This window comes from Zonotrichia leucophrys, chromosome 8, assembly GCF_028769735.1.
Source record: "Zonotrichia leucophrys gambelii isolate GWCS_2022_RI chromosome 8, RI_Zleu_2.0, whole genome shotgun sequence".
NCBI classification, from domain to species: Eukaryota; Metazoa; Chordata; class Aves; order Passeriformes; family Passerellidae; genus Zonotrichia; species Zonotrichia leucophrys.
This window is the reverse complement of record NC_088178.1, coordinates 2,968,729-2,993,600: the sequence shown is the minus strand read 5'-3', so window position 1 is coordinate 2,993,600 and position 24,872 is coordinate 2,968,729. Positions and strand designations below refer to the sequence as shown.

General features: G+C 51.4%; 1 protein-coding gene across 1 annotated transcript in view; it reads left to right on the top strand.

Moving 5' to 3' along the window:
* The window catches only part of CACNA1E (calcium voltage-gated channel subunit alpha1 E), a 146,226-nt gene that overhangs the window by 62,069 nt on the left and 59,285 nt on the right, over positions 1-24,872 (top strand). The window contains exons 6-9 of the mRNA XM_064720512.1: positions 4,976-5,079; positions 6,232-6,384; positions 7,064-7,245; positions 22,288-22,391. Coding sequence (XP_064576582.1) covers positions 4,976-5,079; positions 6,232-6,384; positions 7,064-7,245; positions 22,288-22,391 — 543 coding nt within the window. The remainder of the gene's footprint in view (positions 1-4,975; positions 5,080-6,231; positions 6,385-7,063; positions 7,246-22,287; positions 22,392-24,872) is intronic.

Genomic DNA, 24,872 nt, shown 5'->3' with positions numbered 1-24,872 from the left:
TGGAATGCGATGGGATGATGATGGGGTTGGGATGGGATGGGATGGGATGATGACGGGGATGGGAGCCCAGCAATGCACAGGCACAGAGCCATTGGCTGCTGCAGAGTGGGATAGTGCCCAAATTCAGTGTTGGCTTTGTGTGGGCAGCATTGTCAAGCATCGCTTGTTCTTTATTCTTCACAGTCCCAAAGAGCAGGGAATCCTTTAAAATGAGATGATTCTTGGGGCTTTTTTCCTTCTTTTGACCCCTGGGGGAAGAGATCTAAAGGTGCAGGTCCTCAGCTGGAGGGGAGGGCGCGTTCCCTGCTCAGATGGGGGCTGATCCTGGCTCTGCCCAGCCCCAGAGCCCATGGGTGTGGTGGCCCCAGCGGGAGCTCGCCCTCCTCCCCAGAGCCTCCAAATAAATAAAATCAAATCATCATCCTGGTTGCAAACACAAAGCAATGGATTATTATTTTTTTTTCCTCTCCTGAAAGAGTGTTTTTGTCTGCTGGTGATTGCTCACTATTCAATTATACTTTGGGGGATTAGCATATATTTCCCATCCTGCCTCCTCTCTCATTTGCATCCTTCCAAAAGCTCCTCTCTGCTCTTTTCTCCACCTGAAGTCTCTCTTCCCCCTTTCCTCAGAAGTAAAACTAACCCCTTTGCCTGGGTGACCTATAAAAACGCCTTCACTCCTTTTTTTTCCCCTTCTTTTTTTCCTCCAGTACATATGATGAAAAGCATGAGATCATTGGGATTTTTATAGCCTAAATCTGGCAGCTTTTTTCAAATAACTTGGATGGTGAGATGTAATTTTAGTTTGGGTCCTTGCCTAAAAATAAAGAATAATTATTAGCACATCAGACGTGAATATTGTAAGTGATCGAAAAGGGTTTAAATTGTTCTACAGATACCAGGGCTCCTGTCCTGTGGCAGCACAAAGGTCTGTCACAGCCTGAGTTTCATCTTGGGAGCTGTGAGAAACCTTAATTCAGAAAGCTCTGGCTGATAGGGTTTATAAAAAAAAATAAATTATTAATAAAAACCATGGCTAGAGTGTTAATAAACAATTGCCAGGTGAGATATGCTGAAGTCCAAAGCACCAAGGTGTGTTTGGAGCATTGGATTTATAGTCAGCAGTGCTGCCTGTGCCTACCAGCAAAGCCTGGCTATCCAGGAGAGGGATATGTGTAGCCTCCAGCCACAGAAGGGCTTGGGAAAAGCATCCAGCAGCCAGGCTGGTGTGCTTGGAAGCTTGGTTTGCTTTTCCCAGACACTTTATTAGGTGTGAGGGTGATGTCGGGCTGCTCAGAGGCTCTGGCCTGGCTGGGATCAGAGTGCTCTCTGTCCTGGCTGCCTGCAGGAGGATGTGCAGGCACCTGTGTCACACCTGGGTCAGCTTTTTGTCACCACCCGGGTGACAGCTCCAAGTGCCACTGCCTCGGTCTGGTGATCTGTCCAGACCTCCTTCCCAAAGCACTCGTGATGTCCCCTGTCCCCCGGAGAGGACAAGGAGCATGTCACCTTGCCTGTCACAGAGGAGTCCCATTCTTAGCAGCTAATTTAGAGCGCAGGGAAGGAGTGCCCTGGAATCGCCCGAGCCCTGCCTGGAGGCTCAGCCAGGCTCCGGAGCCCTTCACACAAATCTGGGTTAGCTGAGGACTTTGCAGCCAGGTGCTGCTCCTGCCCCGGCGGCTGGAGGGCTCCACCTCTGTTGGTGTCACCAATATCGTGGATGAGATGTGCCTTGGCTTGTCTAGCCCTTGGTGCTGAACCAAACAGTGGCAGCTGTGTGGTGTTTCACCCCACAGACACTTTTGGCTGGCTGGGTGTGTGGTGTTTCACCCCACAGACACTTTTGGCCTAGTGGATGTAGGTGTTTCACCCCATAGACACTTTTGGCCTAGTGGATGTAGGTGTTTCACCCCATAGACACTTTTGGCTGGCTGGGTGTGTGGTGTTTCACCCCACAGACACTTTTGGCTGGCTGAATGTGTGGTGTTTCACCCCACAGACACTTTTGGCCTAGTGGATGTAGGTGTTTCACCCCATAGACACTTTTGGCTGGCTGGGTGTGTGGAGTTTCACCCCACAGACACTTTTGGCTGGCTGGGTGCTGCAGCTGGGCTCTTGGAGGCAGCTCCAGGCCTGCAGGAGCTCTGGTGGTGCTGGGATGGAGCTTCCCCCCAAAACAGGTCTGCTCCTCAGGTTTCCCTCTGTGTAGAAGCTTTAAGGTGATTGTGAAGCAAAGGAGTCGGTTCTGATGGAGGGTTTGGATCCAGAGCTTTATTCCTGGCCCACAGGCCTCTGAATGCAGCACCAGCTCCAACAGAACTCCCTGAGCCCATGGTTGCTGTTCCTTTAACCCCGGGGAGAGGGGCAAGGAAGGGGTAGGGAGCCACCAAGGGACAAAGGACACCTGGATGGTCCAATGTCCAGGGCTTGAGGGCACCTTTTGAATCTGCCAATCACTAAATGCCCTTCTGTAATTCCAGGATTGACAGACAGTGCTGGGAGGGGTCAGGATGGGGAAAAGAGGGGTGATTGACATACCTGGGAGGGAATCTTCAGGAGAGAAACCCAGGGTTTTGGGGTAAACCATGAAATCACATTGCAACACACCCCCATCTGTGTGGCATCAGGGCTCTGTGATGAGGGGAGAGAGCTGCCCATCCCAGTGCTGCTCTGCTACAGGAGCTGGACTGGGCTGGAGCCTGCATCCTGCCCAGGAGCATCTCTGGCCTCCTGGAGCTCCTCAGCTGCTGTGGAATGTTTGAAGGAGCTGGGGTTGTTTGGCCTGGAGAAGAGGAGGCTCAGAGGTGACCTTATTGCTCTCTACAAATTCCTGAAGCGAGGTTGCAGACAGCTGGGGTTGGTCTCTTTCTCCAGGCAGCACTGACAGAACCAGAGGGCACAGTCTCAAGGTAGGGAAGGTGTAGGTTGGATATTAGGAAAAAGTTTTTCTCAGAAAGAATAATGAAGCACTGGAATGCTCTTCCCAGGGAGGTAGTAGAATCACCATCTCTGGATGTGTTTAAAAAAAGACTGGACATGGCACACGGTGCTATGGTCTAGTTGAGGTGTTAGTGCATAGGTTGGACTCAGTGATCTTGGAGGTCTCTTCTAACATCATCATTCTGGGATTCTGGGATTCTGGGATTCTGTCCTGGCTGGAGTCAGCGCTGGGGCTGCTCCTGCCCCTTTGGGAGGCTGGTGCCACACCAGGGGCTGGGACACAAGGAGCAAAAGCTGAAGGAAGGTTTCCAGCATGATGTTGGCAGAGTGTGTCCCCTGTGCTGGCATTTTGGGGAGCACTGGGGTACCCTGCTCTCGCTGGCAGGGTGGGTGAAGGGTGGGAAGTGATGGGGCTTTTTTCCCTCCCTCGTGCTGCTGAGTGGCCGTGCTTTATCATATTTATTGATTTTGATCTTACAACCAATTTAGCAGCACAGCTCTCCCCAGGCTCTGGCTGCTCCTGACTTAATTAAGTCCCTTTCCTGCTCTCCTGTCAGTGCTGTGGGCAGCAGGGGCTGGGCACAGGCTGGGGCATGGAGACTGAGTGCGCAGAGGGAAAGTGCCAGCAAGGGTAAAAGATCCCTGTAAATATCAGGGATAAGCAGTGTGATACATAGTGAGTTGTGGGTGATGCATCCCACTGCTGCTGGGGCCTTGCTGTGGGGCAGGGAGGAAGAGGAGGCTGGGGAAAGGAGCTGAAACAACCCGGTTTGCAGATGTGAGAGCTGCCAGGGTATCCTAGGAAACCCAGCCGCCTTTCTGGAGGGACAGGTTGGTACCTGCTGTACCTCAGGGAGAGGGTGAGAGAAAGAGTGCTAATTGCTCAGCACGCCAGAGAGCTGCTCTGGCCTGTAATTAGATGAATTAGTGGAACAATGACCCAATTTCCCTCGGTTTTTGGATTGCTGCAAACAAGCCTGAGGTTGCTGCCTCCCTCTGTCCCGTTCTCCTCCCCATCCCCTCCTCTCCCACCCCTTCTCTGCTCCTCTCCCAGCCCCTGGGGACCAAGCCTGGATGGGAGAGGATTCTGCCAGCATCCCTGAGGTGCAGCATCCCTCAGCATCCCAGAGCAGGTGCAGGAGCCCTGAGTGTTTCCATTGCTGCACTCAGTGTGCACCAGCTTCCCTCCCTGCCCCAATTTGTTTTCCAGAGATGGGCTTGGGAAAAGAAAAAAAAATCTTTGTGTTTTAAAAGAAAACCTCTGGAGTCCTTCCTGTGCCTGCTGGTTGCCTTCCAAGGTCATCAAACTTTCATTACTATAGATTTTGGAATGTGTGCGAGGTTCTGGGCTCCTCAGCAATCCCAGAGGTGGGACTCTGAGGAAGCTCCATGCGTGGAAAAAGCCAGGGCAGCTGATGGCTGGAGGTGCTGCCACAGGAGCACGGAGGAGAGGGACTCACAGCCCTGAGCTGCTGCTCCTGGCCCATGTGCCACCTTCCTGGGAGGGATCCTGCACGATCCTTGAGACCCCAGATGGGATCTGTGGGTGAGGTGGGGCTGTCCCCAGCCATCCTGGGGTGTGGGGGGCACTGATAGGGAGCTACTGGGGCTGAGGGGTCCCTCTGTGCCTTTGTCTGGTCATAGCTGCCCATGAATTTGGGTTTGAGCATCAAATTCCTTTGGGAGGAATTGAATCTCTGTATCTTCCCAGGGACATGGCTTGAGACGCTTCATGGCTTCCCCAGCTGGTTCAGGAAAAGATTTCCTTGGAGAAAAGTGGGAAAACTTATTTATTTAACAGGCACAAGCACAAAAAATGAACAATATTACACAATAAAACCTCTTGGTGCTCCCAAGAGATGACAAACTCAGCAAGTCCCTTTGGTGGGCTGTCACCTGGCTTGCTCAGCCAGGAGGGCACGGCACTCTCAATCTCAGGCTCGTGCCTTCCCACTGGCCTGGTTTGACAACATGGCACTGAAGTGGCCAAGAGCTTTCCGTGGGCTAACTCTGCTCTGTCTCTGTGTGCCCACAGCATCCTCGCCACGGCCGGGACACACTTCAACACCCACGTGGACCTGCGGACGCTGCGGGCCGTGCGCGTGCTCCGGCCGCTGAAGCTCGTCTCAGGCATTCCCAGTAAGTTGGATCCTCCTGATTTTCTCCCTGGGGGTCTGCATCCATCCTTCATGGCCCTGGGGGGAGAGGGGTCCTTGTGCCACCTTGTCCTGATGCCTTGTGAAGGCTGACCTAGACCAGAGGCTGGACAGAGCTAAAGTATAAAGTAGGGATTTATTAAAGGCCTCAATGGATCCACCTTAGGCAGCGCAAGAGCCCAGCCAGGGCTACACCCAAGATGAACCAAAATGGTCACAAAAAATGGACCACTGGCCATGAGATCTCACACTTCTTTAAGTTCTGCTCCATTTGCATATTGGAGTTAATTGTTCAATTCCAGCTTTAGCCCATGCAGTCCCATCCTGCTTGTTTTTCTCTCTTCAGCCCACGTTGTTTGTGCTCTTGGGCCTGAGATTTGGATCATTTGTCCTTGGTCCCCAGCTAGAGAAGGAATTGTTTTGTCTCCCTGCTCTGTGCACAGAGCTCACCATCCCCTAATTTGAAGCCCAGACCCACACACCAAAGCAGCCCAGAATCTGGAAAATATAAAAGCTCAAACCTGAGGCATCAATCCCACCTTTCCATCTAGTGGGAACTCAAAGGTGGCAGCACTTGGTATCCCTGGGTGGCACTGTCCCCTGCAGAGCCCGCTGGCAGCTCCTCTTTCCTGGCCAGAAGACAGTGGGTGGATCCTTTCAGGACTGGGGTTTGTTCAGGGGAGATTTCTTGGTTTGGTTTTTTTTTTTGTTTTCCTTTTTGTTGCAAGATTTCATCTGTTGGCACAGGGTTAAATAAAGAAACTACACTGCTGCTGGCACAGTGCTCCTGTCCCTCCTGCCCTGGGCACTGGCAGGGCTGGATCCATGCCCTGGGGGCAACAATGGGGACAGATATGCACGAGCCATGTTCCACCAAGTCCAGGTGGGGCAAGGACAGGCTGGACATTGGAGTGGGGGCCAGAAACAACCTCTGTAGCTTGGCTTTCCCTCCCCTGCAATGGTGCTTTCCTCCAGGATCCTCCTGCCCAGAGGCTGTGCTGGCCTTCAGCATCTCTCTATTAGCTGTCCATCCTCTCTGCTCCCCATGTTCCCCCTGCCAGATTTGGGATGGATGAGTCCCTGGAAGGGTGTTAGCACTGCTGCTCTGAGCTGTGCCCTTTCTCTCCTCTCCCAGGCTTGCAGATTGTCCTGAAATCCATCATGAAGGCCATGGTGCCTCTCCTGCAGATCGGCCTGCTGCTCTTTTTTGCCATCCTCATGTTTGCCATCATCGGCCTGGAGTTCTACAGCGGGAAGCTGCACCGAGCCTGCTACACAAACAATTCAGGTGGGGACAAGGACTGGGCACCTGTTGTGTTTGTGGGGTGCCCTCATGGCAGAAGGGAATGATAAATCTGACTCCATGTCCTCAGAAGGCTAATTTATATTAAGATACTATTAAATTTATTTATTTATTTAAGATACTATATCATATTAAAGATACTATTACTATAGTTTTATAATATAATATTTAAGTATATTACAATATTTGAGTATATTATAATATTTTAGTATATTATAGTATTTAAGATACTCTATTATATTAAAGAATACTAAACTGACCTATACCAAAGAATAGAGAAAGGATAGTTACAGGAGGCTAAAAAAGATAATGATGAAAACTCCTGACTCCTTCCAGAGTCTCAACACAGCTTGGCCCTGATTGGCCAATAAGTCCAAACAATTCACATGAAACCATTGAAGTAATGAACCCCAAGACCATAAACAATCTCCAACCACATTCCAAAGCAACAAGACACAGGAGAAGCAAATGAGATAAGAACTGTTTTCCTTTTTCTCTGAGGCTTCTTAGCTTCCCAGGAGAAAAACCCTGGGTGAAGGGATTTTTCAAAAAATGTGAATGTGAGAATGTGACAGGCACCCTCTCCACATCCCACGAGTGGGAAAAGATCTGGATGAGCTGTCCCTCACCTCTGCCTCCTTTGACTCTCTGCTGTGTGCTGCAGGTGAACTAGAGGAGCTGGACCCTCCCCATCCCTGTGGGGTGCAGGGTTGCCCCCCGGGCTACGAGTGCCGGGAGTGGATTGGTCCCAACGACGGGATCACGCAGTTCGACAACATCCTCTTTGCTGTGCTGACCGTCTTCCAGTGCATCACCATGGAAGGGTGGACCACAGTCCTGTACAATGTGAGTACTGCTGCTCTGGGGGGGCAGCTGGAGGCTCTTTCTGTGTGCTGGAAGCTCAGAAGATTCAGGATTTCCTTTGTGATGGAAGTGGGGTTAATCTTTCCAGGGTCTGGGTGTGTTCCTTGCCTCCAGGCAAAGGGAGCTCTAAGGGCCTGGTCCTTATCTCTGACTCATTTCTGAGAGCAAAACCTCCTGGGCATGTCCTGCAGTGATCCTCCTGCTTGAAGGCTGAGCTGGATGGAGGCTGTTTCTGTGAGCTGGAAGTTCACAAGATCCAGAATTTCCTTTGTGATGGAACTGGGGATAATCATTCCAGAGTTTGGGTGTGTTCCTTGCCTCCAGGCAAAGGGAGCTCTAAGGGCCTGGTCCCTATCTCTGACAAGGAAATGGTGTTAATCTTTCCAGAATTTGAGTGTGTTCCTTGTCTCCAGGAAAAGGGAGCTCTAAGGGCCTGATTCCCATCTCTGTCTTGTTTCTGAGAGCAAAACTTCATGGGCATGTCCTGTAGTGATCCTTCTGCTTGAAGGCTGAGCTGGATGGAGGCTCTTTCTGTGTGTTGCATGCTTAGAAGATCCAGAATTTCCTTCGTGATGGAAATGGGGTTAATGTTTTCAGAGTCTGGGTGTGTTCGATGTGTGTTCCTTGTGTCCAGGCCAAGGGAGCTCTGAGGGCCTGGTCCCCATCTCTGACCCATTTCAGAGAGCAAAATCTCATGGGCATGTCCTGCAGTGATCCTCCTGCTTGAAGGCTGAGCTGGAGGCTGTTTCTGTGTGCTGGATGCTCAGAACATCCAGAGTTTCCTTTGTGATGGAAATGGGGTTAATCTTTCTAGAATTTGGGTGTGTTTCATTGCTTCCAGGCAAAAGGAGCTCTAAGGGCCTGGTCCTCATCTCTGACGTGGAAATGGGGTAAATCTTTCCAGAATTTGAGTGTGTTCCTTGTCTCCAGGCAAAGGGAGCTCTAAGGGCCTGGTGCTTATCTGGTGGCCTGGGAAAGCCTCAGAGCTGTTCTCAGACCCCTTCTCTGGGGCAGGGCCAGAATTTCAGCCTCCATCAGGGAGCTGGGATCTTTGTGCTGATGGAGCAGGGACTGCCTGAGCTGAGTTCTTGTGGTTTGCAGCTGCTGATGCCCAAACCCTTGGGGTGCCCAGAGAGCAGCTTGAGGGCAAAGCTGGATAAAAAGCTCCAGGAGATCCCAGAGTGCCATTTTGCCGTGGGACACTGGCCATACAAGCATGCTGGAGTTTGTGGGGTAGAAGGAACCGTGCCTGTTCTGTTCCCAGCCTCATTTCAGCTGCAATTTTGGTGTCACTGCACCGGTAATGTTTTTATACCCTGGTTCCCATAAATCCTGGGGATTTGCAGAGTGGCACTGCTCTACAGGAGGCAAATTGATGGGGTGTGGTGGGGAAGGTGCTGCAGGAGGGACTCTGGCACTGGCAGAAATGCTGGTTTTGAACCCCAGGCTGTCAGCATTGGGGTCCCTTTCTTGCTGAGTCTGTCCCAGGGTCCCTCTGGGGTGCAGGATGGCTTGTGTGGACAGATGGATTGTGAAACCAAGACTGGAGTAGAAAGGGGAGAGTTCATTGCAAAGGCTTGAACTTTCCACAAGGATTTGGTTTTCCTCTTCCTGAAGGAGACAGCAGTGGCAGGATCTTGCTGTGTCAGTGGGGGAATTAAGCAGGATTGAACCACCTGAGAGTTCAGATCAAAAAAACAAAAAACTTCAATCTTGTCTGTTTTTGGTGTGTCAGTGGGATTAGAGACTCACCCACAGCACCTGTAGTCCAAGTATAATTGAATACATATATATATATATCTATCTATCTATATATATACACCACTCAATATACTCAATTTATATATAAAAATAAATATATTATATATATTTTATATATAATATATCTTATATCAGGAGGCCCCTATATAAAAGTATATTTTATATATATATATATATATATATATATATATAAAATATATAATATATGTAAAATAGGGATTTACTACCTAGCTGCTAAACTGGGGGCTCTCTGGGACCTCTGTGGGCATCCAAATCATCTTCTCAGCCCAATCAGCAAAGCTGGGCAGAGGTGCTCTGTCACCAATGTCACTGTCACACTCTGTCACCACATTCCCAACAGCCAGGACCATAAATAAGGTGCCTCCCATCCCTGTTCCTGTGCAAAGAACCAGATGTTAGTGCCCAGTTATGGGAAGGAGCAGGGATCTTCCTTGGCTTTTAATTGAATGAGAGTTTGTGGCCTTGGTGGCATTAAATGCTGCTGATTCACCTCGGGGGGTGGCCAGAGCTGGAGTTCCCAGCACTGCTGGGCTGCACCTCCCATCCTCCCCAGGAATTTTCCAGCGGCCTCATGGTGCAAAGACTGGGGGTGCTTGGTCCTTTTGCTGTTTAGAGACCGAAAAATGGATTTTTGCCTTTTTTTTTTTTTAATGGGAAGATGAGGGATGCAGCTCCTGGGGGATGCAGGAGGAGGAGGTGGCCAGAGCTGGAGTTCCCAGCACCGCTGGGCTGCACCTCCTGCCCTCCCCAGGCACTCTCAGGGGCCCTCATGCTGCACAGGTTGAGGGTGCTCAGTCGTTTTGCTGCTTGGAGACAGAAAAATGGATTTTTGTAATTTTTTTTTAATAAGAAGATGAGGGATGCAGTCCCAGGGGGATGCAGGAGGAGGGCTTGGAAACCACAGGGGTGCTCTGCCATCACCTTCATCACTTGGGGCAGCAAGGCAGAGCAGGCTCCTGCTGCTAACCATGCCCCAGGTTTGGGGGGCTCCATTTTCTCACTGGGATAAAGCAATGGGGGGCTGTGTCCTTGAGGATTAACGCTGCAGGGGAGAGGAAGATGGCAGGAAAACCACTTTAGCAATCTCTCAAAGAAATTGCTTACTCTAAAATTCCCCTGTGTGACTGTTATCATGATTTTAAGATCTGTTTTTCCACCATTCTACCAGGTCTACAAGTGTGGCTCCTGGAATTTGCAGGCAGCATTACAACAAGCTAATTTCCACGTGGGTTATTTAATCCCTGTGCTTGCTTCTTGCTTTCTCCGTGTCAGCTTTGCCTTTATGAAGCAGAAATCACAGCATGGGTTGAAATAAAAGTATTGTGGGGTGTTGGTGCTTTTGCACCTCCTGTCTCTGGGAGCTTGGAGGAGTTTGATTTCTTTTGGAGGGGAGTTTGGCTTTGGAATTGCCTCTGTGGTCTGAAACAGAGGCACACTCACTGTCCTGCTCCTCTGCCTCTGGGCTGGCCTGGGACCATTCCAGGAAGCAAAGGGGAGAGGGGTTTGAAATTTATATTTTCTGAGGAAGCTGGGAGGGCTCACCTTTGGAGAAAAGGAGGCTCAAGGGGGACTTTCTCACTTCCCTACTGTCATGGGAGGATGGTGGTGCATCCATCTATTTTTTTCCACTTCTAAAAAAGTCTCCATAACTCTAATGAAAAAGTTTCTCTTCCAGACTAAACTAAAAAACCCCTTTTTAAAATATAAACTAACTAAAAATTTTAAGGTTTATTTCTTTACATTATCAATCTGCATCAGGAGGGGAGCGTTTGCTGGGGGAAAGAACACCGATCTGCAGGTGGCTTCCAAAAACACCTCCCAAAATGCAGCCGTGGTGGGCAGAGCTGTGTCCATGGCCTCAGGGGAGGTGGGTCTGGGTCTTGCAGCCCCTTGCAGAGCTGGGCAGCTGCAGCAGAGAGCCAGGGGGATGCAGGGCCGTGGGTTGGGTGCCAATGTGAGCTGTGAGTGCGGGCACGCTGCAGGAGCTGCTGCAAGGATGGGGGTTTGCAGCGTGTGTGACTCAACCCCCACGTGCTTCCAGCGTGTTGAGGGTGCTGGGGCCAGGAGGGGAGGATCCCCTCAGTGGCTGGGATCTCCTCTGGGCTGGGTGCAGAAGGTTTGGGTGAATCTCACCGAGTGCAGAAGTCATTTCAGGCTGGGTTTGCACGAGTTGGCTTGGACTGGTTTTGTGTGTGAAGCACCAAATTCAAGATCACAGGATCACAGAATGGTTTAGGTTGGAAGGGGCCTTTTAGAGATTATCCAGTCCAACCCCTCTGCCATGGGCAGGGACACCTTCCCTGTTCCAGGTTTCTCAGAGCCCCATCCAACCTGGCCTTGAACACTTCCAGGGATGGGGCATCCAACACCTCTCTGGGCAGCCTGTGCCAGTGTGTGACCACCCTCCCTGAAAGGAAATTCACACAATCACAGAATCACTGGGTTGGAAGAGACCTCCAAGATCATCGAGTTCAACCCAGCCCCAACCCCTCAGCTAAACCCTGGCACCCAGTGCCACATCCAGGCTTTGTTAAACACACCCAGGGATGGGGACTGCACCACCTCCCTGGACAGCCATTCCAGAACTTTAATTCTTCCCTATATCTAATTTAAATCAACCCTCTTTCAGATTGAAATCACTCCCCCTTCTCCTGTGACAACAGGCTCTGCTGAAATGTTTGTCCTCATCTTCCTTACAGTTAAAGTTCTGAAGGTCTTCTGCTGCAGGCTGCCTTTGTAATGCAGGGGCTGCTCAGACCAGCCTGGTTTGGGATGCTGGGGAAGGGAGGTGTGTTGATATCATGGTCATGCCAAGCACATGGGTCAGAGATGTGAGCAAGGCTTCCTGCCCCATCCCCATTTTCCCCTTGGAGGGGGTCAGAGGAGGAATCTGTAGCAGAACAGTTGTTTTTCCATGTGTGTGTGTGTGTACAAAATTGCTCATTGCATGTTGGCATTGATTCCTGGGGTTTCACAGGTGTCCCTTGGGGTGCTCAGCACTCACAAACCCTCTCTGAAAATACTTTTGTGTGAGTAGTGTGAGTGAGACCTGAGCATGGTGCAGCTCTGGGGGGATTCCTCCTCAACCTTTTGGAGAGTGAGGACAGTGCCTGGCTTTCCACAGAGGCAGCAAAATTGCCTTGACCAGAGAGAATTTTCCTCTTTTTGGGGGGTTTGCTCAGACCTGAGATGAGCTGGGAAACCTCCCTGAGCCCCAGTACTTCCAGGAGCTGCTGCAGATCCTCTGGACACTGCTGTCTATCTCCTGGGGTCCCAGGGTGTAAGAGCCTAAATGAGAGATGTAGGACTCCAGGCAGCTCTCCAGAATGCAGTTTATTACATCCAAGATATTTCAGCATCCGGGGTTGTGGGTGACAGAGCTGTACCTACAGCTGTCAGCTCCAGCTGCAGACAGGCCTGGAGACCCTTAGTTTTGGTTACAATGCATTATAGACTTTTCTTTGCTGAGATCTTAATACATTAGAACCAATCTATACCTTAACTTTTATCTATAGCCTAATCATAACTACTATAATTACAATATTCATGTTACTGTTCTCCAATCACTAAAAGTTAGTACATTACAGTTTAAGCTAGAAGTTGCTTTTCAGTTTTCTTGCAGTGGAAAATTCTGAGACCTTTTTGCTGCAACATTTGCTGCCTTGTTTGCCTGTGCTATCTTTCTGCTTGGTAAAAACATCTTGTTTGGGGTGGGTTTATCCTTTGCTTTAAGTCATAAAAATCCCTTCTAACTAACACACCCTTTGCCTCCTTGGTTATCCAGTAAGACTGGCTTGGCAATTCTTTCCTTCTATATCAAAACTTGCTTCCATCTCTATTCCTTCATCAGACTCTACAATCAAAAATCTTTCTGCCAAGCATAGATATCTTTGAGACTTTCTTGTCAAATTTTCATCCTTCCCAACACCAGGGCAAGAGCTGCAGCCGTGCCAGCTGTGCACCAATGGTTGTGGGAGCTCTGCTGGTGGCGCAAGGATCCCAAAAGCAGTGATGGGCTGGAGTAGCTTGGTACAGCAGGGAGCTGATGCATAACGGTGGCTCCCAGCAAGGAGCTGGGAAAAGGAGAAGAAGGAGGAGGAGGAGGTAGAAGTGAGAGGGATGGCAAAAAGAGGGAAATCACCTGGCTCTTTAGCCCTCTGTGCTCTGGGATGGCACAGCCAGCTGGTTGTATGGTGTTTCACCCCAGAGACACTTTTGGCTGGCTGGATATGTGGTGTTTTTGAGACACTTTTGGCTGGCTGGGTGTGTGGAGTTTCACCCCACAGACACTTTTGTCTGGCTGGGTGCTGCAGCTGGGCTCTTGGAGGCAGCTCCAGGCCTGCAGGAGCTCTGGTGGCTGTGGGATGGAGCTTCCCCCCAAAACAGGGTCTGCTCCTCAGGTTTCCCTCTGTGTAGAAGCTTTAAGGTGATTGTGAAGGAAAGGAGTCGGTTCTGATGGAGGGTTTGGATCCAGAGCTTTATTCTGGCCCACAGGCCTCTAAATGCAGCACCAGCTCCAACAGAACTCCCTGACCCCGTGATTGCTGTTCCTTTGAACCCTGGGGAGAGGGACAGGGAAGGGGTAGGGAGCCACCAAGCAGGTCCAAGGGACAAAGGACACCTGGATGGTCCAATGCCCCCCAGGAGTAGACGGCATCCTTTGAATCTGCCAATCACTTCTGGAATGCCAGGATTGAGAGACAGTGCTGGGAGGGGAAAGAAGAGGAGACTGACACACCTGGCAGGGAATTATCAGGGGAGGGACCCGAAGTTCTGAGGTAAACCCTGAAATCACAATGCAACAGGACAGAGCTCTTTCCTCCCCCCTCCTCCAAAATTCTGCTTTAAGCACGGCTGGAGCAGACTCAGAAAGGAGGGTGCAGGTTCCACCTCAAAGGTTCAAACCTTTCAGAGCTCACAAAATGAGCTATTTTGCCCCAAATTGCTCCAGTTGGTGCCTGTGCTTCTAGGCACGTGTGTGGCAGCCAGCCTGCTCTCCCCTCTCCTCCTCCCTTTGGAAAATCAGAGCACTTTCCTTCTCCACACTCAGCAAAGCCAGACCCTCACCAGCTTGCCAAATGTTCCTGCCTTTTTTTTTTTTCCTTTCTTCCCCTTTTTTCCTCTGTGTGTGTGTGTGTATGCAATGAAATGACACAGCAAGAAACAGACTGTGTCTGCTGGATCCCATCTTCCAGGCATGTTCCATCGAAAGCTGCCTGCCCACATCCTCCTCCCTGCCCGCACTGGGGGAGCTCAGGGGGCTCCTGAGGGTACCAGGGGGGCTCTGGCATCACCCAGCAGCTCCAGGCTCAAGGGTGGCAGGTGGCAGGGGGGTCTCAGGGCTGCCTTGCCTATCTTTGTTAAGCCCAGGATTTGTAATTCCATTAGCAGGTTGGTGTTGGTGAGATGTTGTATTTGCAGGGTGCTTTCGTGGCAGGAGGAATGAATTTGACTCCATGTTCTCAGAAGGCTAATTTATTATTTTATGATAGTATATTATATTTAAAAATGCTATACTAAATTATACTAAAGAATACAGAAAGGATACAGACAGAATGCTAAAAGGATAATAATGAAAACTCGTGACTCTTTCCAGAGTCCTGACACAGCTTGGCCCTGATTGGCCAAAGAGTAAAAACAATTCACATGAAACCAATGAAACAATTACCTGTGGATAAACAATCTCCAAACACATTCCAAAGCAGCAAAACACAGGAGAAGCAAATGAGATAATTATTGTTTTCCTTTTTCTCTGAGGCTTCTCAGCTTCCCAGGAGCAAATCCTGGGTGAAGAGATTTTCCAGAAAATATGAATGTGACAGTGAGGTGTTGGAAAGCTGGTTCCAGACCTCTTGGTGGATGTGCTCCTGTGCTCCAGGGCTGGATTATGGGGCTGTTGGGGTGTGTTGCCCCAGGGCAGCACAGCTGAAGCTGGGGATGTTCCTCCATGTAGGAACGTCATAAAACAATGAAAAAATCCTATTGTGGGGCCCAAGCTGCCTCTCTGGGCTTGCAGCATGCCCAAAACAAAGCAGGGATCCAGGTCCCATGAGCAGCTGGAGAGGCAGCACATGGATCAGCACTGGAGAGAACTGTGAAGCTTTGCAAATGCTCCATCAGGAAAAGCTCATCCTGCATTTCCCAAAGGAATATAAAAAGCCTGTCCCAAAGTGCTTGGGTGAGTGATGGGACCTGCTCAGCTGCGCAGGGAGCAAGGCAGGAACCTGGAATTCCTTCATTAAAGGAGTTGGTGTAATTTGGGGATTAAAATTCCTGTGGCTACCCTGAATCCTGCAAAAAACAACCTCCTGATACCTTCAACAAAGGGGAAAAAAACCTATGGGAAGGCACAGTGGACCAAGATGATGAAGTACAGAGGGATATCAAGGACAAATTATGCCCCAAAGGAATGGGAAAAGAGGATGCTCAGTCAAGACAACAACCTCTTGGTGCCAAAAAAAGCTAGGGTGTGCTGGGGAAGGTGCAGAAGGGGTCTGGGCAGGGGGGAAAGGGAAATTTTGGGAGCAAAAGCAGAGGGATCACAGTAAGGGAGAGGCAGAGCAGGAGGCACACACAAGGACTGGGTTTGTGCATCGATGCTGGGGCATCTGGGTGCAATTTCTTGGTGGGTTGGAGGAGAGCAGCACCAAAATTGGTCTCATTGCCTGTTTCAAATATTTTGAAAACGTTGGAATTTTTGTAATGCTTCTAGCAACACATTTTTTGCATTCCCTTTAGGAAACAGAAAAATGAAACGCATGGTGTCCTTTTCCTGCTTCCCCACTCCCTCCCTCCCTGCACACACTCAGAGGGAAGATTATGCTGAGCTGTGTGTCCTCCTCTGGCATTATTGCTGCCTGTCCCTGGCACCCCAGAGCTTCCCAGGGCCAGTGAAGGGCAGTGCTGGGGTGCCCACCCTGCTGGAGACCCTGACACTGGGCCATGGCAGGATGTGTCCCACCAGGGCAGTCCTAGCCTTGCAGAGGAAATGCTGCCATTTCCTCATTAACCTGATTTGGGAGAGCAAAGCATTTCCATTCAGATCTTGTCCAGTGCCAGGGTCACTGATGGATCCCAGGCAGGGAGTGAGGCATGGCCCTGCATGCAGGAGATTCAATTACTGCCATTAAAGGGAACAAGGAGATCTGTTACTGTGCTGGGGAGAGAAGCAGCGGGTGGCAGGGGCTGCAGGGAGCTGCTTAGGCCAGGGAATCTGCTGAGAGGTGTTTTTATAACTCATTTTCTCCCCCTTTTGCTGGGCTGTGAGGCTGTGGCTGCTGGCCTGTGTGTGATTCTCAGCTGGATGCAGCTGAGGTTTGCTGGGAGGAGCAGGTCAGGGGCTGGGGAGGTGATGCTGGGGGACACCACCAGCCATGGCAGGGGCACAGTTTGCTGTCACCACCAGGCAAAAACCATTGGAAGTTGCCAAGCCAAGGATTTGGAGCACAAATCATGGAGGCTGTGGTGATTTTGCACCTCCTGTCTCACTCTGCAAGCACCCAAGAAGTGCTGGGGAAGGCAGGCACAGATACCAGGGCAAAGGCCCTTGAAATCCACGGCTTTTCCCATCAACCCCAACCCTCTGTGTGAATGCAATCCACACTCTGCTGCTCCCTGAATGCTTTGGGTGCCCCACAGGTCCCCAGTTCCCCTCCTCAATGAGGGAACTGCTCCCTGGTGAGCAATGGAGTGGCCACGAAGGCTCCCTGCACAGCCTGAACCTGCTCCCTGTGTATTTTTAGCCAGGAGAGACTGACTTTGAGGGGTTTATTGAGGTTTTCCCCCCTCCCTTCCCCTATAGCAAAGAAATCCTGAAGGTTCCCATGCGCCGCAGCCCGAGGGAGGGGACGTGTGGGCTGTGAGCTTGTGCTGTGCATTCAACTTGAGGATATATTTAGATTTCTTTAGATTTCTGGCCCCCCGAGTGAGACCTGCTTTTGCAGCTCCCCGCGCCTTTTCCTGCCCTTTGGGGGGGAAAAAAAAGGAAAAACCAAAAAAAATCACCAAACAAACACCACAAGGGCTGCCTAAAGAATAACCTTTGTGCTAGGAGAAGCAGGAGCTGCTGGGGGCTCTTTCCCTCAGGAGGGTCCTGCTCCCACGCCTTGGTGGTGTCATTTGTAGGTTCACAGGGCTTTCCTGGCAGCAGCAGGGGGCATGGCAAGGTGTGAGTGTGGTGGTTCTTGGTCTGGAGGCCACAGAAGGGTTTGGGGGGTGGTGGGATGCATAATGAGGAGGAGGCATCTCAAAGAGAAGGGAGGAAGCAGCAAAGATTTGGCACCAAGCAGCTCTTCCATTTCCCAAAGGAATATAAAAAGTGGGTCTCAAAGTGCTTGGGTGAGTGATGGGACCTGCTCAGCTGCGCAGGGAGCAAGGCAGGAACCTGGAATTTCTTCATTAAAGGAGTTGGTGTAATTTAGGGATTAAAATTCCCGTGTCTACCCTGAATCCTGCAAACAACAACCTCCTGATACCTTCAACAAAAGGGGGAAAAAACCTATGGGAAGGCACAGTGGACCAAGATGATGAAGTACAGAGGGATATCAAGGAGAAATAATGCTCCAGTGGATGCTGGGGACAGGAAAGCCCAGGACACATCCCTAAGGACTCTGTGAGGAATGGGAAAGAGGCTGCTTCATCAAGACAACATCTTGGTGCCGAAAAAGCTGGGAAGTGCTATGACGACCATGGCAAAGTTGTGTTGACACAGAGCTCCTGGGGGAGCAGTGAGCAGTTCCCCACCCCTGCAGGTGGAAGCAAGGCCCGGTGAAATGACATCTGGAGAGATTTGGGCACGGATGGACATTTCAGCCCCACTTTTGGTCAACACAAAGCAGCAGAAGGAGCGATACCAGCAAAGAGGGCATGGCCAACATGGGAACCATGGAAGCCCAGCACCGAGACCACCGTGCCCACCAGCCTGGCTGCTTGGGATGGCTTCCCCCCCGAGCTCAGAGGGAGCTGGCACATGAAATGGCAGGTCTGGTAACAAGTATTTTTAACAGCTCCATCGAGTTGGGGGAGGCACCATCTGACTGGAGAATAGCGAATGCAGTGCCTATATTTAAAATCTGGGGGGAGGAGGGGAGGAAAAGTAAGGCAGGCAGGAATAGGACTGTGAGGATGACCTCGATCTCATGCCATTTCAGAACAGGTTTGGGAGGCAAGGGAGGAAAGTGAATCATGGGTTTGTCAAAGGTAGGTCAAGCCAGGCTAACCTGGCATCTCAGGCCTGGAGACGTCCCGGGGCTGCTCCTTGTAGTAAAGGGATTGCTGTGGGAGAAATGGCAGAGGGAGAAGAGGAAAAGGGGATGTGTTGGAACCCTGGCTGCTGGGAATTTTAGATTTTCTGTGCTGACAGGCACTGACCCCCAAGAGAACACTGCATTGACCTGAGGCTGTGGAGAAGGCTTCTAGAATGGAATGGTAGAACTGGGATTATGGGTGTGAGCATGGTGGAGCTTGGTCTGGTGGCCACAGAAGAGTTTGGGGGGTTGGTGGCGTGCATAATGAGAAGTAGCTTAAATAGAAGTGTGTAATATCACATGGTGGAAAACCTGGAGTTTAAGGTTTTAGAATATAGTAATATATATAAAGCAACATGGAGGATTTAGGAAGGAGGCTGGTCCTTCTTCTCACCTTCTTCTCCATGGGTTTGGGTGCTTTTGGATAAAATACCTTCTTCTCCATGGGTTTGGGTGCTTTTGGATAAAATACCTTCTTCTCCATGATTTAGGTGGTACTCGATAAAATGCCTTCTTCTCCACGGGTTTGGGTGGTACTGGATAAAATACCTTCTTCTTCATGGGTTTGGGTGGTATTTGGATAAAATACCTTCTTCTCCATGGGTTTGGGTGGTATTTGGATAAAATACCTTCTTCTCCATGGGTTTGGGTGCTTTTGGATAAAATACCTTCTTCTCCATGATTTGGGTGGTACTCGATAAAATGCCTTCTTCTCCATGGGTTTGGGTGGTTTTGGACAAAATACCTTCTTCTCCACGGGTTTGGGTGGTACTGGATAAAATACCTTCTCCAAGGGTTTGGGTGGTATTTGGGTGTAACTGGATAAAAAAGTCTGCATTGCGGGCCACAGGTGGTTGGTTATGGGGTTAAAAGTAAAAATAATTCAGGTGTCACTTCTTAATTGGACAGTTTATCCTTAAAAAGCCTTGTAGAGAGAGAGACAGAGCTCCATTTTTAGATTGTTAGAGTGAAATGCTGTAGAAGTCACAGTTTGTGAGACTTTAACAGAGATAAGAACTAATAAAATCTGAGTCTGAACAAGACACACCACCCCAATGGGGGGCTCTGTGAGGCTGGCAGGGAAGTGAGCACTGCTGGGATGGTGTTGAGGGGACAAGAGAGGATGTCATCAACTCATGGAGTCCTTAGGGATGTGTCCTGGGCTTTCCTGCCCCCAGCATCCACTGGCTTCCCAGAGCTAGAGGGACAGAGGCTGCCACCCTGGGCTGGGAGGCCTTTGAGATGTTGGATGCAGTGAGAAATGGAAATCCAAAGCAGCAAATGTCTCTCCTTGGAGCTCAGGTGGTGTTGGCTGGGAAGTAGTGGTGTGGAGGAGGAGAGGGTGAGTGGGTGACATTGGGGTGGCCACGAGGTGGCTGCAGGGCAGGGGTGGCACAAAGGAGGAGGGAGGATGGTGGGATACAGGGGAGGTGGTGAATTCTCCGTGGCATCACACAGGGATGGAGTGTGACCGCTCAAATTGATCACTCCTGTGTCCAGGAAGGATGAACTGAGCCTGGGCTGGAGCAGGGAAGGGGCTGCTGGATAAAACAGGGCAGGAGAGAACTGGAAGAACCTTGCTTTGGCCAGCAAAGCAGAGGCTGGAGGTGGCTGTGATTGCTGTCTAGAAATAGATCAGGGTGGAAAGGGGAAGGAAAAGAGCTAATTCAGCCAAAGGCCAGTGCTGGCAAAAGAACGGAGTGGTGTCGAAAATGACCACAAATAAATTTAGGCTGGAAATTGCAGCAGCCATTGGAGCATCTGCTTGAAGAGGCTTCCAGTGGGGATAGTGAGTTTTTGGCAGCCTGAGTGTCTGAGCAAGTACCAGATGATGGTGTGGAGCCTCTACATCCAGACTGGGCATCACCAGTTCCTGGGTTTGTGGGGAGCATTGGGATGTCCCCTGGGAGATTTCATGTTGTAAAACTGGCACCAGCCAGGGGACCCATGTGGCTGCTGGTGGCAATGCTGTTCCTGGGGCTGCTGGTGGCAGCCTGGGTGGTTGGCACCATCCCTGAGCTCACTGTGGCCACTGCTGTGTCCTTGAGTATGGCCACATCTCCCCATCTCCTCCTCTGCCCTAGAAGTGCCCCTCCTGCAGCTGCTGGGTGCAAGTGATGCTGTGACCTCCCAAATCCCCTTAAAAATCTCTCCAACCCCCTTTGCCTCCACCCCCAGGGCAGCCAGGCACTCAAATGCACAGAGGTTGGGATCACAGTCAGCCCACACCACCAGAGTCCTGCCAGACCCCTGCCTCAGCTGTCCCTGCTGCATGTCCCCAGTGCCACCAGTTTTGCTGTGCCTGAAAAATGGACAGGGAAGAGATCTGGGCACTGATAACCCTGGGAAAACTTCCTATTCCCCCCCTCTCTCCTGCTGGGATGGCTAAAGAAGGGATGGTGATAGCCCAGCTCTGGGGGAAGATGTCTTGTTCTTCTGTAGGAAAGGAGCTCCTGTGTTTTGTATTCCCTGTGACAGAGACCTCGGGGAAAGCCTGTGTGTTTTGGGCAGGAGCCAGGTTCAGAGGCAAGCAATCCTGACATGAGTGGCAGGTACCCAGTGGCATCTTGGCAGGGAGCTGAAGCCCTGCCAAGCTTGGGCTGAGGGCTGCAGGATGCCTTGAAGGCTGATGCCATGGGAAATTGTGCTGCCAGGGCAGAGCAGAGTGCCCTGGGTGTCTCTGGAGGGCTGTGGTGAACATCGGCTGTCAGGAATTCCCGTGCATTGTTCCTTCCTCCCTCTGCCTGCTTCTCCCATGGCCCTAAAGAAGGGGCTGGAGGTGAACTGGGGCTCTTGAAAGAGCAGGATCTTGAGAGGATATGTGTGGTTTCCTTAGGGCCAAAGCGGGAGGGCAGTGAGTCCTTCCAGCTGCTTTCAGAGCCCTTACAGATGCTGTGTGCCTTGTCGCTGAGATCGCTGCCCACATCCCAGTGCTGTGGTCAGTGCCTGTGCTGGGCTGTGCTGGTGTCACCCTGCCTGCCTTGGGTGTCAGGGTGATGGGGACACCCAGCTGAAGTCCCCATTTCAGGGAGGAAGGCTCCAGCCCTCGCTCTCTTTGCCCCTCAGAGCCGCGCTCCTCCCACCACAGAGCCTTGCTCAGCTCCTGCACTGGCCGAGCAGGAGATGTGGTGCCAATGACTCAGATGAAGATGAGGGCTTAATTAGCACAGGGAGAGGGGGGAAGAGAGAGAGAAAAGAGAAAGAGTCTTTCATTGCAAGAAGATTGATACCACCTCCCCCAGACAGTCACGTTCTGCCGCATCACCCTCAGCCCGGCGTCATGCGCACCGAGCCTGACACCAGAGGACAAATGGGGCCTGGGAGGGACACAGGGGCACTGCTTTATTGAAACCCCTGGTGAATTCATGTCTGGAGGGACTGAGCAGGGCTCAGCAGGAGCCTTTGCAGCTGTCGGGCTGTGCCCTGAGCTCACAGCTCCCGTCTGGTCTCGGCTCCGTGGCTTTGGTGGGAGGGTGTCTGCAAGGTGTTAGTGATGATGCCAGCAGCAAAATGCCTGTTTGGAGGTTTCCCACCATGCATGAAGGGACAAACCTCTTCTTTAGATGACACCTTAAGGCACCCTATCAATCTCTGCTGCTGTGGGGCCGCTTTGCCTTATCCTGGTGGATGTGCATAGGAGCCCTGAACCAAAATGCTGGGGAAAACATGCTCAGGGTGAGCCCTCACCCTCTGCACCCCAGTTTTGGGCTGCAGAACCCTGCACCTCCAGCTAAACCCATCTCTTACAGTCTCTGCAGGATGGTTGGAGGGGGTGGAGGAGGGCAGTCCTGCCTAATGAGGGCTGGGGCAGGGTGCTGAGGGTGCCAGGGGTCTTGTTGTGGGGAAGAGTGCCCAGCATGGCTTGGCAGGCACGGCCAGGTCACCCTGAGGAGCCTGGTGTGGTCAGCCTGGAGCACTGGAGTTACCCCACCCTCCCTCTGCCCCGTCCCTGGTGTTGGAGGTGATGTCACACTTGTTTTTTTTCTTTCCTCTCCAGACCAATGATGCCTTAGGAGCCACCTGGAACTGGCTGTACTTCATCCCCCTCATCATCATTGGATCCTTCTTTGTCCTCAACCTTGTCCTGGGAGTGCTGTCAGGGTAAGCAGAGTGGTCATTCTCTCTGGGCTGTGCCTGTCACACATTTCTGTCACCTCAAGCTGGTCCCTGTGTCCCTCCATCCCCTCCAAACCTGCCTGCCCCACAGCAGGCAGCATTGCTCCCTGCCTGTGGTTGGTTCTTCCTCAACCTGGGGAGCTGGGAAAGGGACAGCCTTGAAGATATTTATTGTTACTGTCATTTCACCTGGCTGAAGATCTTCTGCTTTTGGTTCCCTTGTGAGAAATGGTCACTGGGGATCTTCTGGCTACTTGGGACCTGCAAGAGAGGAGAGATATGGGGGTTTTGTGAAAATGTGTTTGGCTCCAGGCTGTTGGTGATGGGGTGGGATGGGTTTGGGGAGTGATACAGAGCACCAGGAGGATGTGCCCTGCACTGGAGGGGTGCAAGCTGGTGAGGACGAGGATGCTTGGGGTGCATGTGGATAAGCCCACAAGATAAGGATATAAGGATATAAGATAAGGAAGTAGGGACAAAGCAACTGTCCCTGTCCTGCACTTCCCAAGGGAAAGGCAGTTCTAATCCAAGCCTTTAAGCTTGGGTTTGGAGACAAAACCTCTTCTTGTCTCCATGACAATGAACTGTGGTTGCACCAGCACATCCTCAGCTGCTGGCAGGGGCTGGTGAACAGTGAGAGTCCTGCACTGGGGGAAGGTGTGGGCTCCTCTGTTCTGACTCAAGCAGGTAATTTCTTAGCTAGTTATGCATCATGGCAAAATGCAGATGTCATTGTAGTGCTGGTTTGGCCAGATCGAAAGCCCTCAGGTGCAAGGGTCAGGGTGGAGAATGGCCTTGGTCATCTCAATCCCTTTCCTGAGTGTCCCTGGAAGTCCCAGTGTGATGGTGGTGGTTTCAGGAGTTTCTAGAATGACAGGTTGGGGTCTGTTATTAGACTGCACTTTCCCACCTCCCATTCTGGGGTCTGGCTGGGTCCAGGGGCTTCACTTTGCCTTGCAGAGAGGCAATTCTTATGGGGGATGAAGATATCCAAGCAGCCTTGGGTGGAATTTGTGCTTCTTATGCCACATCCAGCTTGGGCATTTGTGCAAAGTCCATCTGGGTCTCGATGTCAAGCAGGAGCTTTCCTACAAAATCCTGGAGCAGGGAAGTTAGGAAGATGGGAACAATGTTATTACAACGTTGGATGGTGTCAGTGCAGTGTGTTGTGTGGACACTGAGGCTTTTGGTGCTGGGGTGATGCTGAAAGCAGCTTGGGGACACAAACCAGACACTGGCCAGAGGACCATAGAGGTGCTGGTGTGATGCCTGGCCATGCCCTGGCCCAGCTGGGCGTTTCCCTGCCTGAGGCAGCGTTCCCATGCCCATGAGTTGGATGCAGTTATCCAGGACTCTTCCCAGGCACCGGCTGGCATTTCCACTGTTTGTTTATTGCTAGTAGGGTTTGTACTGGGGAAAGATGCAAGTGGGTGGGTGGCCTAATTGGCAGCAGAGATGCTCTTGTGGCGTGGCAGATATCCAGGGTAAAGCAGGACTGCTCATCTCCCTGGTGGGCTCAGGTGCCAGCTGGGCTCTGCCACCCCATGGCAAGGCCACTTTCAGTGTCCCCCTGCCTGGGCACGGCCACATCCTCTGTGACTCTGTGGATGCAGCACCTTGGCTGGGTGAATCATCCAGAGGTGCTGCTGGAGCCCTGGAGGAGCAGGACCTAAGGGCAGGAGCAGGTGCTTGTGCACACAAATGCTGAGTGCAGCAGGAAGGGCCTCGCTCCTTGCTCTCTTTGCTGAGCTCCTCTTGTTTTTAGCACTCACCACAATCCTCTCGTGCTGGAAGAGAGTTCTTGGCTCTGCTGGGGGATGGGAGGTGTGACCTTCCCATTGCCCAGCTCTCAGCTGGATGAACAGGCAGGGCCTGGCCAGATACCCCCACGTGTGGCTGTGCTGAACTGAGAAGAGCTGGTCACTTTGGGAATGAGCTCCACAGAAACACCTCCACCGAAGGAATTCTTTCCCTGGCAGTTACACCAGTGCTTCTGGGGAAGCCAGGCCGTGCTCAGCTGAAATCATGGCCTCTGGGAGCCTCCTTGCAGAAAGCTGGCCCCACACGTAGCTTGCAAACTGCACCATCTGCATCACTGGATAACAAGGTCCACTCGGGATTTCCAGCATTCTCCTCAAGGCTCTCCTCAGGAGCTGCTGCTGAGCTGCTCTGCCCTCGCCTCATCTCAGCAGAGGCTCCCTCTGGGGAAACAGCCCAGCAGCCAGGGTGGGCCCCCAAGGAGGAGAGGCTGCAGGAGGACATTTGTGTGTTTCACTTGCCACCAGCACAAGTTTGCCGGAGCCCAGATTTAGCAGCCTCCTGGTGCCGATGAGCATCTCCCCCAACAGTCAGTTCCCCAACTGTTAGGCTGAGGCATGACCTCTGTGATGTAAACAGCCTGGATCCATCTGCTCCTTGAGCACAAAGTATGTGGGAGAGGAAAAGAAATGATTTTCATCACAGGCA